This window comes from Solanum stenotomum, chromosome 8 (assembly GCF_019186545.1).
Source record: "Solanum stenotomum isolate F172 chromosome 8, ASM1918654v1, whole genome shotgun sequence".
Lineage (NCBI taxonomy): Eukaryota > Viridiplantae > Streptophyta > Magnoliopsida > Solanales > Solanaceae > Solanum > Solanum stenotomum.
Genome location: NC_064289.1, coordinates 51,699,980 through 51,714,032, shown reverse-complemented (window position 1 = coordinate 51,714,032; position 14,053 = coordinate 51,699,980). Strand labels below are relative to the sequence as shown.

The 14,053-nt window shown below is 39.1% G+C and overlaps 2 protein-coding genes across 2 annotated transcripts in view; both read right to left on the bottom strand.

Moving 5' to 3' along the window:
* LOC125875232 (probable serine/threonine-protein kinase PBL9) overlaps positions 1-11,915 on the bottom strand; it is a 1,122,098-nt gene extending 1,110,183 nt beyond the window's left edge. The window contains exon 1 of the mRNA XM_049556335.1: positions 11,906-11,915. The gene's annotated coding sequence lies outside the window, so the exon portion shown is untranslated. The remainder of the gene's footprint in view (positions 1-11,905) is intronic.
* On the bottom strand, positions 430-987 carry LOC125873915 (agamous-like MADS-box protein AGL23). Its single transcript, XM_049554740.1, has one exon. It carries the CDS (start codon positions 985-987, stop codon positions 430-432), a length of 558 nt encoding a protein of 185 aa, XP_049410697.1.
* Positions 11,916-14,053: the final 2,138 nt, after the last annotated feature.

Sequence of the window (14,053 nt, the reverse complement as noted above, 5' to 3'; positions counted from 1 at the left end):
CCAAAGCTTGGACAAAGGAGAGAAAGTCATAATGTTTTTGTGTTGCGATTGAATTTGGACTCGAGATCTTATAACTTTCAACTCACTATATTGATCAATGAATCTTTCATTTGTTATTCACAAACATTAACTTTATGTTAATCGCACTCACTCTAACAGAGTACTAATGAATGATGCACCAACCATCAGTGAGAAAATGAGAACAAACTACATATAACAAACAAGTTTATTTGATAAAAAATGAAGGATACATATAACTTGATTCACTAGACTTAAATAAAATATCCTTCATATATTATTTAGATGACAACTATAACATAAATAGATGAACAATGAGCGACAATATAATAACTAGGAAGTGATATTTAAACACACAACGACAAAATAGTGATAGAAGAATATAAAAGTACTACATGACCAGTCGACATCCTAAGGATTCCCATCATTCTCTTCTCCAACATTGCTATCATTAGCACCAGTTTGATTTAAAACATTTTCATCTACATGTTCATTGAGTTTAGTCTTCCTTTCATTAAGTTTAGTCTGCTTTGCTTCAAATAGCTTTAACAAACCTTTAGTTTCTCTAGCATCTAGTTCCTGAATGCTTTTTCCCCAAGCAAGTTGATTGAATAGGTTCTCCATTTCCTTCTCTTCAGCCGTTTGCTCTATTTTACCAATATATTTTTCTCGAGCATCAACTTTTCGTTGAAGATAGGTTTCTTGTGTGAACAACTTAATTTGTTGTTTAGCCTCATCGCAAGCTAAATACTCATTTATTGTGGCATTAGCCTGGGTTAAACAAGGCCAAGCAAAAGCTTTGGTTTCCCCAGGTGTAAAAGCAACCATACCAACTTTTATATCACATAGAATAGACAGTTCTTCTGCTTGCTTACATAGTGATGCTAATCTTTTCTCTAACATGACTTTTCTCGCACTCTCATCGAGATTCCTAGTATTCCTACACCTTTTTTTAGCCAAGTGACTCATATTTGGTACAAACAAAATGAAGCAAAGTAGAATATATATATATAGAAGTGAGTACCTATATGGGAATATAAGATAAGAGTGTTTGACTGTCTAATAGGATTTCATAAAGTTGACTGAGATAATTTGACCAAATTTAAGAATAGTTTGACTGAACAATATGAGTTTTATGGTATTTATTTAATTATTTTCTTAAGTAGATGTTAAAATCCCAATACTCTAACTTGAAGATTGTGAAATAATCATATTTCCATAATAGAATAGGATAAACTTGTCCTTGTACTGTTAGCCGATGGGCAATTTTGTCCTCCATTTATATTTGTGTTATTTGTTGCCTCTATTATTTTTTGAAGGTGGCCTTTCCCCCGTTCAGCCTATATTGCTTAGATTCGGTGGGGGTAGTGGTGATTTTACAATGTACGTGACTATTGCAAATGATATAAGAGGCCATGATAGGTTAATCAAATTTATTGCATAATCACTAATGATGTTGATCTGTATATATCTATCATGACATAAAATTTGGGTCATGAAGATATCTACCCTAACCCTCCTAGTAGGCAAGCAAATTTAATGATCTGGTCAGTTATTTCTAGTTTCTTTCATGAAAATTACCATTTTACCCTTCTAATAGTGACCCCGAGTTTTCCATGATTGAGTTATTAAAGTTGGTTTTGAACTTTGAGTTAAAAATTAAGATTTTTGGTAAGTTTTGAATTTGAAAGAATAAGTAGTTAAGAAAATGGTTTTCGGTGTCTTTTGGAGTATCGAGTATCAAAATGGAATTGTGTCAATTCCATCGGTCCCAAAATTTGAAATATGATTTAGGAGAATTCTCGGTTTCTCTTTTTGAGGATTTGAGGTCCTAAGTTGTGAACTTGTGGAATTTTAGCCTTTTAGTTGACATTGGTTAACATTCAGGGTTCAGATGCTCGGATAAGAAATTTGAGAATTCCGTTGGATTGCGGGGAGGGGGTGATTTTATTCCTAGTTGAGGTCTTGGTAGATTTTTGAGAGGTCCCACGCTTGTTTTAGCCTTCTTAGGCGTGAGTTAGTTTCTTGTAATTTTCACGAATTTCAAGTCAAGGAGACCTCGAATTCGTGTTGTGACGATTCCATTGAGTCCAGAATGTTAAGTTTAATTGGTTTGCATATCTGGTTTGTGTGTACAAGGTTCCGAATGAATCTCGAGTGTCCTTTTGATGATCTTGAGTTTGGATGGTTTCAAGTTCTAGTGCATGGTCATTTTATTCATCGTGAACGTGAGACTCCATCATCGCAATCATGTAGCATCATCTTGGGGTACATTGTGATCGCGTGTGTTTTGCCGCGATGACAATGGTCAACTTTAATGCCTTACTCATCTGATCGCGTGACCCTGGGTCGCGATCGCGATGAGCATCTGTGACTTGGGAAGAATGTTTTCGAAAATTGAGGTTTCAACCTTATTTCTCCATTTTTGAATTTTGATAGCAAGGGGAGGCAATTTTGACCAGGTTTTTGAGTAAAATCTTCTTGGTAACGATTCTTAATTCTATATATTTAATTACACATTGTTTTTTTATGGATGTTTGTGTTCAAATCATTCTTTTGAAATTAGAAATTTGGGGATTTTCTTCAAAAACCAAAGAATTAACTAAAATGGAGTTTGTGAATTGGTTTCAAGTCATTTTTCAAAATGATTTTTCCTAATGAGTTCCTAAAACCTTGATTAATGTTTCAAGTATTAAATTTTGAATTCATACCTTATTTTTAGAATTGGGTTTGTGTTGATTGATCTACTTTTCAAGAGAAATTGATGTGGGTATTGTTGTTTTCGGAAATTTATTGTCTTGCTTATGCATAGATTGTGTGGCTTTGGAAGAGATCCGGAAGGGGAAGACTCAACTATTGGAGTGTGTTGATTGATTTAAGCCAAGTGGCTTCCTAAAACTTGTATTCTAATTAAATTCATATGCTTCCTTCGTTGATTGCGTGTTTAGAGTAATGTAAATGAGGTGAAGGGTTTAAATTGTCGACTTATTTTATCTAAATGAATAAAAAAGGGTTGAAAAGAAAACGGCCATCTGATGAACATGATAATGTGAATTGCCTTATTGTGATATTTGATGATTGATTGATGAATGCTTGAAAGCATAATTGTGTACTTGAATTGCATGGTTTGTTGTCTCTTCCATGTGGTGTGATATTTTCTCTTATCATTTATTGTGAATGTCATGATGAGACATGTGATGAGTTATTATGTCGAGCTCTTTTCCGGAGAGTGTTATTAAGCTGAGGTCTTTATCAACAAGTGTTATGATGCCGAGGTCTTTGCCGGCGAGTGCTATTATGCAGAAGTCTTTTTCGGCGAGTGCTATTATGCCGAGGTCTTTTTCGATAAGTGTTATGATTCTGAGGTCTTTACCAGTGAGTGTTATTATGTCAAGGTTTTTTCGGTGAGTGTTATCATCTCATGGTCTTTATCGGTGAGCGTTATGATGTCAAGGTCTTTGCCGGCTAGTGTTATTTTGCCGAGATTTTTGCCGATGAGTGCTATAATGCCGAGGTCTTTGTCGTCGAGTGTTATTATACCGAAGTCTTTTCCAGTGAGTGTTATGATGTTGAGGTCTTTGCTGGAGAGTGTTATTATGCTGAGGTCTTTTTCGATGAGTGTAATTATGCCGAGGTCCTTGCCGACTAATGTTATAAAGCCGAAGGGAAATGGTTCCGGCTAGTGATGATCATTGCGACTTAATGAACTTAATGCTTATGTGTGACTTACTTATGGATTGTTATTGATGTACTTGTTATGTGTGACTAAACTATTTGTCAGTTAGATTGACTTATTTGATTTGTTTGATTATTGAATTGTGAATGTTTGGCCTGTGAGCTGTGTATTGTAGAAGTGCTAGGTTAGGCTAATTTATGGACATGTTATAGTTTGAGGAGGTTCAATTCGATTGTAAGGGGTATTTCTTTTCTAACTATTTCCTTTGTTTAGTAGGTTGCTTGATGGGTACCGTGTTGCTGTTACTCACCCCTTGCTTCTACAGTTGTGTAGGTTTCGAGTCTGGATCTGTGTGATCTCTTTCTCCTTCCCATGATCTCGAGGCTAGTCAAAAACTTAAAGAGGTAGATGTTTTTCATTCGGCGTACCCTCCTTTTCCCTTTCTTACACTTTGTTCTATTTGAGAAACAAAGATTGAGACTTCTATTTATTTTTAATGATGCACTTATGTATTTAGTTGTTTATACACGTGCCAACAAAATTTTGAGGGTTTTAATAGAAGAATAAGTTTTCCGCTTTATCTTGTTCTTGTTTTTACTATTTTCACTTTTCTTTCATTTTCGTTTGGTTGAGACTGACTAGTCTTGGTGGAAACAGATAAGTGTCGTTGATGAGTCTGAGATTTGGACTCATTTAGGGCTTTGTTTTCATAGCTTTATTGTCCTCATGCCAAATATATGCTATATACTGATGTCAAAGTGTGCATTTGTAGCAATGAAGGCAAAGGAGCAAGGCAAGGACATTACCAGGCAAAAAGGAGCGAAAAATCTGAAGAAGTTAAAGAAAGGCAATCCTGGTGATCGTCAAGACCACTCGACGAATCGCCGAGTGGTGCTTCAGCTCGCCAAAAGTTACAGCGTGCCAGCCTTGGGGAACAAACCAACTTGGCTATGGATATAACAGTCGGCGAACCGCTGAATAGATCAGCGACTTAGCCCCTGATGGCCTAAAGTAACAGAAACTTGAGGTTGAAAAGGCAAGGCAAGACGACTATGGAGAGTGACACTTGGTGCATCACCGACTTGGTCGATGATGCTCGACTTACTCCACGGATCAGTCCACAAGTTGCAAATTCTGAGAAGTATAAATGTAAAATTTCAAAAGAATTTTAAGTGTGGTTGGGAGAGTTTCGAAATTCCCAGTTTTGAAACAAGTCTTCTGAGAGTTTTACCTTGAGTTCTTGATCCCTAACACTAGTTTTGGAGTTTTTAAGTTATCAAGTGGGTTTTGAATATTAGTTGATTTGAAGCATTATAGAGACTTGGAAATCATTACCCAGTTCATGGATAACATAATTGACAATCTTTTCTTACTTTTTATAATGTGTGGGTAAAACCCCCATTTTTGGGGGTGTGATCATGTGATTACTTATTCTAATTAGCTTATGGGTATTGTTGTTTACTGATTTAACTGCTAATTTGAAGTTGGTTTGATTGATAGCTCTGTATTAACCCATGAATTACAAATGCAATTCTAACTTAGTATTCTGGGCTTGCTAGAGAAAGAGGCTCTAGAATTAAGGCTATCGATTGATGATTGTAGTGATTGAGTTATCGTGGATTCAGCTCGAAGAGTGATTCTAAACTCGACCCCACAAATCTAGCTTTGAGAGAGTAGATTAATTGAGGTATTAGGCTGTGTATATTGATTTGTTTGTCGAGGTTCGAGAGAACTTGCTTAAATAATAATAGTTGTTCGAGAGAAAACTATTGCATCTATAGTCTACCCTACCCACTAAGATTTAACAATTGTTAGTAAATAATAATTACCCATAAAGAGAAATTAGCATTTAATCGATGATATCCCTGGGAATCCCTCTCTACTTATCTACTTCCTTATTTTCGTAATTGTTATAGTTGTTAATTGACACACCAATCCCCCCATCTGACACTCGTTGTCAAACCCCTTTAATTTTCTTTGCTTTGTTTCAATAATGTTTACTCCTATGATTAACTAGAACACATTTATAACTTCTTAATTGAATTTCATTTCGTATCACTCCTTGTGGGTTCGACCCCAACTCTTTGTTGGTTTTATACTAGATTGTGATCGCCTATATCTAGAATTGGATGAGGTGTAGTTTAACGTTATCAAAACTGACGTCGTTGCCGTGGAGTGTGATGAGTCCACAAATTGGACTCATTTAGGTCTTTATTTTGACATAAATAGTGTCCTCAAATGCTTATTTTGTCTCAATAACTGATGAAAACTCTTAAGTTTCAGGTATTTGAAGTTTAAGTGGAAACATGGACACTTAGGCACAAAAAGGAACAAAAAGGCAGAAAAGAACGAAAAAGCTGAAGCCTGCGCATCGCCAAGAACGCTTGGCGATTCGCCGAAGGGACGCACTCCGCCCTTTCTTCCAGTACGCGAAGCCTTGAAAGAGCAGGATAAAAAAGGCGATGAAAGGAGCAGTCGGCGTTTCGCCGAATAATTCTGCGAAGTAGTACTAGGTCGCCCAATGACACAGAGCATGACGATGCTGAAGGCTAGTGCAAGATGGCGACGAACTACACCAAAAGGACGAATCGCCGAGTTAATCGGCGATTTCGACTAACCACGCCGAAAGATCCGCCAACTATATTTTCTGAAGTCTATAAATACTAAACTTGTTATTAATTTTTAAAATTCAAACATTTATTTTAATTTTCACAATAGAATAGTACTTTTTGGGATATTTTCTCTCAAGTTTGGAGAGGGTTTTTGGGAGACTTAAAGAAAGAATGATTTCATCTTCCCCAAGTTGGAAGTGGGTCTAAAGGTTAGCCTAGTCACTATTATCTTGCAAATTTCATATGAAAAGCATGTATCCAACGATTTATCTCAACTTATATTGCGGTCACACCCTAAGAACTTGTCCCTATACTTGATTTTCTCGTTATTTTTGTTGTTTTTTACTACTTGTTACAAAAACCCCATTTGATATTTGACACCTTTGTGTCACTCCTTTTAATTTACAATGTTTTTAATCGTCAATGTCTTTAGCTACGACTAGTTTGAACTTAATTTTATTTTTCTACTAATTCTCAAAACCACTTCTTGGGAACACGACCCCAACCCTTGGTTGGGTTACTATATTATCGACGATTGTAGACACACGAACTATAGGTTAGTGTCGTTGGTCATGATAAGAATCAGAGTGGTGCTTTAGAATTCTCGTATTGAAGTTTGTTTGTGGTCTTATTGTATTGTAGTTGAACCTATTTACCTTTTGTTTGTTGTTTGTTGCCTTTGAGCAGGTGATGAAATGAGTGTCAACGAAAGCAACGCAAGCTAGCTGGGACATAATGATGACATCAGAAATTTGAACAATATGAATGAAGTAGATTTGGGTGGTTTAGGTGCTATCTGGTAGTGGGAAATGTGGTGTTCCATGTGACAAGCACGATGTTACAACTATTGCAAATGCAAGGGTTGTTTGGAGGCTTTTCTCATGAGGATCCCCATGACCATATCCGAAACTTCGTGAATGTTTGTAGACCCTTCTCATTCAAGAACATCTCCCATGAGTCAGTTCGACTCTGATTGTTCCCTTTTTCTTTGATGGGAGAGGCTACCAAGTGGTTAGTCGACCTACCTAGGGACTCAATTAGCACTTGGGATGAACTTACTGAGGCATTCTACGTCAGATTTTTCCCTCTCTCGAGGATGATGTCATTGAGGGATAATATAAGGTTTTAAATGCTTGAATGGTGAGCCAATTCATGAGACGTGGCTACGTTTGCAGAAGCTGCTGCTCCAATGTCCTACTCATAGACTCCCGAACAACGTCTTGTTACAATATTTCTACTGAGTCTAGACTCGGTGAACAAAGGTACCAACTCATCCATTGAGGAATCATGCAACAACCATTCAAAATTGCATCCACTTTGCTTGATGGTATGACAAAATTCAACCTGCTTGGTACATGAGAGAGTATCAAGTGTCTCATTTGACCTTTAAAATGACAAAGAAACAGATTGAAAAGGACCAAGAACGATATCAAAACATGGCCAAGATGATGACCCAAATGGATTTGTTGTCAAAACATGTCATGGGTAGTGGGTCTAAATCTGTGAATGTTGTCGGTGTTAGTGGGGTGAACCCCGATGATGCACACTTTGAGGCTCTATATAATGAAAAAGTGAGTTTCCTTGCAAATCAATGTGGAGGTTTCCGTCTGAGCTATCCAAGGCCGGCTGGGAATCAAGGTTGGAATAAGGAGCGTGATGACGGTTGGGGAGACCGTGATAGGGAATGGCGTGATCGTGGTACTAATTGGAAGAAGAGAGATAGGGACAAAGAGAGATATGTACCTCTCCATGAGCGTCAAAAGCCAAAAGAGCAAAGGGTTGACCCGAAAAGTTTCCGCATTGAAGAATGCTTTCACGCATTCTCAACAAAGTGGAAGGGTTAAACAAGGTCTTAAAAGAAATTAAAGATGACGTCTCAACTCTAAATCAGATGGTTACTTCTCACTCGGTGTCCATTAAGCAACTGGAGACACAAATGGGTCAAATCTCGACTCACTTGAATCCAAGGCCGAAAGAAGGATGACCAATCCCAAGAATGAACCTTGAATGTGTATCTTCATCATGCGACGATGTTAAATAAGGCGCTTCTTGGGAGGCAACCCAAGTTTTTGATGTTTTTAATATTGTGTTTGAATAAAGGGTGTTGAATGTGTATGTTGAAAGCTTGAAATTTTGGGAAGAAAAGCAATTAGGCAAGCCAAAGGTCCAGTCGGTGACTCGCCAAATAAGTCGGCGAGCCTGACTTGCACCGTCGTTTGAACCAACTAGCCTGACTTGCACCGTCGGCGGGATAAAGTGCTACTCGGTGCATCGTCGAGTGAGTGGGTGACATAAGTAAGCGTTGTCGACTAGTGTGCGAACCGAAGGGTCAAAAGGCCAAACTGTGTTTAAATTCAAAGATCTCTCTCATTTCATGCTTTTCGACTTCTATACTTTCACAACCGCATATTTTTCATACTTTCGTACTATTTTTCTTGCTTTTTGTGTGGGATCAATTACTCGGGGGAGGATTTACGATACTTTGCTAGCCTAGATTTTAAATTATCTGCTTCTTAGGTTGGTTTTACGAACCCCATCATTACTTTGTAGTAAATTCAAATGCATGATCATTGATTAGTTTTTTTTATTGTGTATTGTGATTTGTTAAGTGAGTAGTGATAATACATGCTCGTTTATTGTTTTATTTTGTGTTAATTGGCCTTAGTTTGCGAAATCTTGTGAGTTAGCATGTTTATTTTGTGGGTTGTGTTGATTTGATAGTTGAGTCTAGTGGGGTGAAGTCTGAGTAACGTTGTTTGTGCTGATTGACTGACTTAGCCCAATGATAGAGCGGCTGATGTCATTCTTAAGGACACAAGACGTATTGGCCAATTTTGGCCAATTCAGGGAAGTTTGAGTACCCAGATGGGATGGGTAGTATGGGTCTAGGCTCAATTGCATAGAATAGTAGGTTAATTTTATTTTCATGGGTTGTGGGTTAGATTTTGAAGGTCGGGGTAAAAATTTGGCAGTTTGGACTATTCAACGAGTTGGGTCGAGCTCGCCTAGTGGTTCAGCGGTTCGTCTAAAGACCCGTTGATTGCCTTTGTATCCTCTATATTTGTGGTCTGATTTCTATAACTTTCGGCGATACACCTTAGCTCTCCAAAAGACCATTCTGATCGCCCTTCTGTGCCCTTAAAATTTGAAATTATTCTGTAACATTCAGCGAGCTATTTTTAGTTTGCCAAATGGTGTCGATGATTCACCGAAAGGCCCTGGACATTGCCAAACAGTGCTGAGTTTTGAAAAAAATTCATCCTCGAACATTCGATGAGCTCGACTTGGCTCACCGAGTGGATTCGGCGACTCGCTGAACGGTTCGACGAGTTTTCCTACACATATTTTTAACTTTCAATTTTTTCTTGAATTATATCTAACATGTGTGGTTTTATTTTGCAAGAATGGCTAGACCAAAAGTCGCTGGCAGGAATCAACCTCCCCGAAAGCGGGCCAAAGGAATAACCATAAATGAGGAGGTTGTAGCCTCCCGGGCCACTGTGTCTAAACTTTCTCCAAAGGGAGAAAAGGAAAAGGCAAGGATCCCATAGTTCCAACACCTATGGAGGTGAGCTCTTACAACGAGGGGATTTACTCCATATACCTTGTTCCCTCCGACAGTGAGGGCCATTCAGGGAACACTTCTCCGGTCTCCGTATCTGAGCCGAAAGATAATTAGCTTCTCTAGGCTAGGAAAGAGGAGCTACGCTACACGGCGATACATGATCCAACTCGAATTTCAGTGCCTCCTACGCCTCCTCCATTTCTAGCACAGATAGTAGAGCAGGCTCCTCTACTAGTACAAGCTCCTCCACCCCGGTCACTGAACAGATTGAAGGTCGAGGGTTTTAGGACCATCCTTAAAGAAAAATGGTTGTCTACCGACGGAGTTGTAGACAGGTACCCGGAGGTGTGGAACACCATTAAGTTCCACAAGTTCAAGCTCTTCACCAAGCCTCGAGGCTCATACATTACCACTTGGGTCCGAGAGTTCTACTCGACTCATGGGGAGCTGGCTCCCAAAGGAAAGAAGTATGCCAGTGCATTTAGGCCGGTTGACCATATGGTAGTTCGGGGAAAGAAAATAAAATGCAGCAGCACGTATATTAGTGAGGTGCTCAGGTGTTCAGTTAATGTGATTTACGTCTTAGTGGATTAGATCTAGAAAAAGACCTTTGAGGATTTAAAGGGTTGACTGGCACCCTTGATATGAGATACTACTCCAAAGTGGATAGAGGTTGGGGCTCCCATTGAGTAGAAGCACCTAAATGTGGCTGCTAGGTGATGAGTCCACAAATTGGACTCATTTAGGGATTTATTTTGATAGAAATAGTGTCCTCAAATGTTTATTTTGTCTCAATATCTGATGAAAACTCTTGAGTTTCAGGTATTTGAAGTTTTAGTGGAAGCATGGACACTTAGGCACAAAAAGGAACAAAGAGGTTGAAAAGAACGAAGAAGTTAAAGCCTGAGCATCGCTAAGCACACTTGGCAATTCGCCGAAGGGACGCACTCCACCCTTTGTTCCAGTACGCGAAGCCCTGAAGGAGCAGGATCAAAAAAGCGATGAAAGGAGCAGTCGGTGTTTCACTGAATAATTCCGCGAAGCAGTAATATATCTCCCAATGACACAAAGCACAACGATACTGAAGGCTAGTGCAAGATAACGACGAACTACACCAAAGGGCAAATCGCCGAGTTAATCGGCAATTCCAATTAACCTCGTCGAAAGATCCGCCAACACTATTTCTGAAGTCTATAAATACTAAAGTTGCTATTAATTTTTAGGAGTCAAACATTTATTTTAATTTTCACAATAGAATAGTAGTTTTTGGATATTTTCTCTCAAGTTTGGAGGTTTTTTTTTGGAGACTTGAAGAAAGAATGATTTTATCTTCCCCAAGTTGGAAGTGGGTCTTCTCCATTCTTCTTCCTTTGCTTAAATCAAGATTTAATTCCTTATACCAATTTGATTTTAGTATCATTTTAGGTGTATTTTGTTATTTCTTGATCTGTGGCTAAAAACCCCTATTCTTGGGGTGTGATTTAGCAAATATGTGTTAATATTATTGTTGGGTCTTGCTTGCTGATAGGTTAGATGTATTTTAATGGTGATTTCACCTAGTGGTTATGGTTAAATTTAAAGGGTTTGTAGCTGCAAATACAAAACCATCCATGTGTTTTTGGCTTGCACTAGAGGGAGGTCGCAAAACCAAGACTGCTAGACTGATGGCCTAGGGAGTGGGTCGACATGAGGTTCAGCCCGAGAGGGTGAGCCCTAGTCCTATATCCTAACACTCAGCTCGAGAGAGTGAGTGGGGTAAGGCGTAGGCTGGCCTTCATGCAACAAATGGGTGTCCGAGAAGAACGCATTTGAAACGGGGTAAGTTGCCCGAGATGGAACTTATTTCCATCTAAAGGTTAGCCTAGTCATTATTATCTTGCAAATTTCCTATCGAAAGCATGTACCCAACAATTTATCTCAACTTGTATTGCAGTCACACCCCAAGAACTTGTCCTCATACTTGATTTTCTTGTTATTTTTGTTGTTTTTACTACTTGTGACAAAACCACCCATTTGATATTTGACACCTTTCTGTCACCCCTTTTAATTTACAATGATTTTAATCGTTAATGTCTTTTGCTATGACTAGTTAGAACTTAATTTTTTCTTTCTATTAATTCTCAAAACCACTCCGTTGGGACACGACCCCAACCCTTGGTTGGATTACTATATTATCGACGATCGTAGATACTCGTACCGTAGGTTAGTGTCGTTGGTCACTATAAGCCTCACTAGGTACTAATTTGGATTCATCAATAACACATTGATGCCCTCCCAGAATGAGTCGATATTGAGGCATTAGAAAGCTGCTTGTTGGGCTGCATAATGGACAGAGATCGCCTAAATCTGGGTTTGATCATAGATCAGGAGATGTCCATGAGGGCCAAGCAGAGTCAAACCTCTTTACCCCTTTCCCCTGTTGATTACTGAGTTGTGCAAGTGGGCCTGTGTTCCGGTAGTTACAAAGACGGATGTGGAAGTAGCTTCCACTTCCTCTACTGACATCCGATGGATAGAGGTCGAATATATGAGGGATGAGTCTGATCGGAGGAGAGCTAAACCGACAAATACGTCCCCGGTAGTCTATGTTGAGATGTTGCCAACAGAGGCGATACTCCCCCCTCAGGCCAGTGAGCCTACAGGTACCCCTGGCACCTCTACTTTTGTACCTTCTGTCCCTACCACTTCTCCCCTTCCCACTACTGCTATTGCTTCTAATTCTAGACCCCCATTACCCTGGCCATGTGTTATAAGATAGGTCATCTGGCTCAGTTTACTGATGTATATTTCTCCCGGGTAGAGGTCACGATACCTGGGTTAATTTAGCGGGAGATTGTTGCTACCTTGGTCCCGATTAGGGCTGAGATGAGAGAGCACAAGGGGTTGATAGATGCCCACATGCTTGCCATGGATGCCCTTACTTTGAGGTAGGGGCATGTGAGCAAAGTCGGGGATGCTGTGATGGCCTTGAAGGCTAATATTGTTAGGCTAAGGAAATATGTGGATGAGCTGAAGTCAACTGATCTTTCTATGCTATTCGGTATGATAGAGATCCCCGAGGTCCTGAGTGAAAATGTCCCAACCAATTTTAAGATTCCTCTGGCTACTATGACTGGAGATGTTTCTTTGGATGTGGTTGATGTTGATTTTGAGGCTGAGATCGATGAGGAAGAGCTGGTGTTCTTCATCTAGCCATGTATGATTATCTGGATGACCTTGAGGGGTCCATGGTTCAAACATCTGTTGAGGCATCATTGAGGGATACTTCGATGGTAGGCTCCAATGGAGCCAAGGATGATACACTGAGCATTGATGCCCAAGATGATGGAGTCACAGAGATGCAGAGTTCATCCAGGCTTAGCTTGGCAGGAGGATTTTCGAATCCCTTTCTGTTTTTATCTTGTTATGTTTCTCTAGTTCTTTGCATTTGAGGACAACTGCTACATTAGTTTGGCGGGGTGAGGTATATCATACCTACTTCTTTGGGCTGTGTTATGGATATTTGTTGTTTTTGTGTTGTTGTGTATGTTTGATTTTATTTTGAGTTGATATATAGTGATTGTGATCCTTTGAGTTGGTCCATTGTTTTTAATGTGAATATGGTTTGACCCCCCTCGTTTTAAAATTGCCACCTCTTGATGTGTGTGAATGAGGTTGTTCTTTTGCAATTTTGAGTATCGATTGTGATCAATACCGATGACTAGAATAGTTCTCTTTATTGAATGACATGTGTGTGAAAATCCGATAAGGTGAATTGAGTTGCATAAATCATATGTGAACTTGTAGCATCTCATTGTGATTAAGCTGATTATTGAGTTGTACTCTTGTGATGATCATTGCACGCTAGCAAAAATGGTAAAGTCTTGTTTGATGATTCTGTTGAATGCCATGTGTGGCGAAGTTGTCTTGAAATGCATGCTTGATAATGTCTAGAACTTGTCCCCTTGGTCCAATTGACAAGTGTGAGCGAATGATAGAGATGATCTTAGGCAATTTGTGGAGAGTGAGCCAGTTTTTCCATTATACCTCTTTGTGACCACGTTGTTAGAGTGTGAACCTAGCTTGACACCATTTGAGTCTACCCTTTTCTTTGGGTGAACCTTGAACACAAATGACCCCTTTCATTCCCACCTAAAATTGTCATGGAGCATTGTTTATTTTGAATAGTCAACTTAGGCCAAA

Excerpts from the sequence above, each read along its gene's own strand:
- LOC125873915 (XM_049554740.1), bottom strand. The coding sequence starts at position 987 with ATGAGTCACTTGGCTAAAAAAAGGTGTAGGAATACTAGGAATCTCGAT.